The 3,430-nt window shown below is 32.4% G+C and overlaps 1 protein-coding gene across 1 annotated transcript in view; it reads left to right on the forward strand.

The window, feature by feature from the left end:
• The first annotated feature begins 2,939 nt into the window (after positions 1-2,939).
• The window catches only part of LOC108694646 (uracil phosphoribosyltransferase homolog), a 5,631-nt gene continuing 5,140 nt past the window's right edge, over positions 2,940-3,430 (forward strand). The window contains exon 1 of the mRNA XM_018204250.1: positions 2,940-3,237. Coding sequence (XP_018059739.1) covers positions 3,110-3,237 — 128 coding nt within the window. The 5' untranslated portion in view covers positions 2,940-3,109. The remainder of the gene's footprint in view (positions 3,238-3,430) is intronic.

Consider the following 3,430-nt stretch of genomic DNA (forward strand, 5'->3'; position numbering starts at 1 on the left):
TGTATATACATTTATATATATATATATATATATACACACATATATATGTATATATACGAATACACGCATACAGTTGTGTGTAAGAAGTTTATAAGTGTAAAATAAGGGTAAAAGAAACACCGGACACAAGGGCCAAACAGCAGTGTAATATTAAATAAATCGTATCCTAGAGATAATATTATGGATACTCAACAAGTATAATGTTTTTTTATTGACGCACGCGCACACACACACACACACACACACACACACACACACACACACACACACACACACACACACACACACACACATATTATTATAAATACAGCAAAAGAAAAATTTTATAGAGAGAAGATATATCGACAGAGTTTTATCCATTCATCATCAACTAGCTCAGCAGTCCCAAAAATTACATATTTTTTACCTCGATATTGTAAAAACTTCGCGGCCGGACGTTTGCACGTAAATATTAATTATCATACGATCTCAATTACGCGAAGCACGTTCGGCATTAATGATTTTAGATACTACTGATCTAGTTGAGTCTCGCAAGAGAAGAAAAAAAGAAATAGAAAAAAAGACAGCGCCTGATTGTATGTTATTGCTGAGAATATTTCGTTCCCGACTTAGGAGAGAATAGCTGCTATTCACGCAAACGCAATTAGAAAGTAGTTTTATACATATGAACACGAATTATTAATACAAAATAAAAAGAAAACTTTTTATAAAATGATACATTTATACTCATTCATTCCAATTATTCTTAAGAATTCCATCCCTTTATATTACCCTAGATCGATATTCATAGTTGCTTCTTATTTTAAGATCATCTTAAGAATCGACTAGAATACCGGCTAAAACCGGCTTGTATGAATATGCCATATATAAATAAACCTAATATTTTATTTTAAATAATGTCTTTTTTTTAAATGTTAATACGACTCTGGCTGATATTCAAAAAGATGTAAAATATATATTACTAGCGATTTATAAGAATATTTTTTTTAACATGAAGAGATATCAAGCAATTCTTAAAGAATGATATTGCTGGAGAACTTGCATTAATCGTGCCTTTCTTGCATTTTGTCATAAAAATAGTAAGTGAGTTACACAAAGAGGATTTTGATTATGCATGTGGAATAATTTTATCAATGTTGAAACTAGATGCTTTCCAGCAAGAACACAGTCAATGTGTAACATAATGAATCATTTTATCCTTTGAACGTAGACAAACTACAAGAATGTAATGATTATACTGTGTCTGATTATACTTGTCCTTGTTGGAAAGCATCCACCGTTGAAAACTCATAGCGATTTTATATATTATTTAATAAATTAAATCGTAAACGTTTTTATTTTTGGATTTATTGAATTTTATTATTATTGAAGAAAAGGAAGGGGAGGATTCATCGCATGAAATACAGAATAATTTGAATCCGTCAAGATGCATTCTATAATTAAAGGGGGCTTATTACGATTCTTGAAACGAGATGAAAATTACGAAAATGATCAAATTTATTAGAATATTTATAACTTTATTGGTTAATGAATTTGCTCATTTTTGTAATTTTCACTTCGTTTAAGAATCGTAATAAGCTTCAAGGATCTGTCCTAGAGCGGTATTTAGATCCACTTCCACCAATATAAGATTAACTTTAATCTTGAAGATTAACTTTTCTCCAATTCTAATAATTAGAAAGAGATAAATAATAAATTAAATCGAGATTAAAGCTAATCTTACATTGATGAAACAGGTGGGCCTTAAAATATCAATATTTAAACGATGTACTGATTGCGGGAATCGCAATCAACGTGATTAATTAATAATTGCAGAATTACTAAACATGTAATGTATACCTGATGATGATCGTATATCTGATGTCTCGATGAAACTGAGAGGAACGAATTTGTGATCTAACTCCGGCCACAAACGAGTTTCTGCAATGGTGATAATGACGAATGGTGATAATGATGAATCTACACACGCGATATTCAATACATCATGGTATATTATGAAGAACGCTCGATATTTTACGACATTGCACTCGCGACAATTTTTCAAACGCGAGATTACTCTGAACGATCGCGGGAAAACACGAACAACGATTTGAACATAACTTTATACGATTGCCGCGACACGCATTCGATTTGATTTGAATAATCCACGGACTAAAAAGGAGTAGGAGATCGATTCTGTATATCTTGAAACGAGGTGAAAATTAAGCGAACTTACTAGAATACTGATAATTTCATTGGTCAACACCTAGTAAATTTGTTTACTTTTGTAATTTTCATTTTCCTTGTTTGAAAATACAGAATCGATCTTTAGAGCATTCTCAAAAATGTGAAGTCACAATCGCCATATTTGTTTGCGCCACTAGCGCTGCTCACGCGGCAAAATATAATGCGGTAGCCAATAAGCTTACAGCTCTTAATATGTTCATTACTGAAAATTTTGCCGCGCAAACATGTTTGCGTCCAAAATTATAAAAGTCCGAATTCGTCTTTACAACTTTTAGTCCGATCTACATAAGACCTATTCTTTTTGGCTAAACTTTTGCACTAACTCATCTTTCTTCCTTTTCTCTCCAGCAAATAAGAAGAGAAAAAAAGATGATTTGCAAAAATTCAACCAAAAAGAATAGACCTATAGACGCGAGTCGTAAGTCGCAAACTTGTTGTGTCAGCCAATCTGATGTGTCAATTTTAAAAGTGCCACTTCGAGATTGGCTAACGGAACAACCTTATAATCTGTGATTTGCGTTCTGCATTTATGTAGATCGGATTTTATTGTAGATCAGATTTTGTGATGCTCACGTCGACTTATTTGTTGGCTGTTGCTCATTTCAGCACGTTAATTTATGATTATAGTGCAGCGCTTGTAAGCATCATTTGTCCTGTTTAATAGATAAGAATAAACTGATGCTTACAGCGCGTGAGCGTGTAAACTGAACGCACTTGTATGTAGACGTTAAATGTCTAGTGAGATCAATCTAGATTTGCAGACAATGGCGGTTATAGCAAGATAAAATAAACCGGGCTAATCGTAATCTGTCAGTCGCTTTTACAATTATTTACAATTGTATTATCGGTGACACGTGGTGCAACGCATTAGTCTGCATCCGTCATGGGAAGCGCAGACACAACGGTGAAGTTGCAGAATGATAATCACGAGATCGATGAGTATGGAATTAACCTAAAGATTTTACCCTGCAACAACCAGGTGAAAGAGTTGCAAACCATTTTAAGAGATAAGTAAGTATCTTTGCACTAAATATGTTTGCATTAAATCATAGTACAAATATTTTACTTTGAAATAAATAGATACATTTGATCTATTTAATGTTTTCTTGAATCTCAATTATGATGATTTCAAAATCACAAAAATTGCCATTCAAAAGAATTGTAAATATTTATCAAATTATTCATTTATTTGCTTGTATATATA

This window comes from Atta colombica, unplaced genomic scaffold (genome assembly GCF_001594045.1).
Source record: "Atta colombica isolate Treedump-2 unplaced genomic scaffold, Acol1.0 scaffold121, whole genome shotgun sequence".
NCBI lineage: Eukaryota > Metazoa > Arthropoda > Insecta > Hymenoptera > Formicidae > Atta > Atta colombica.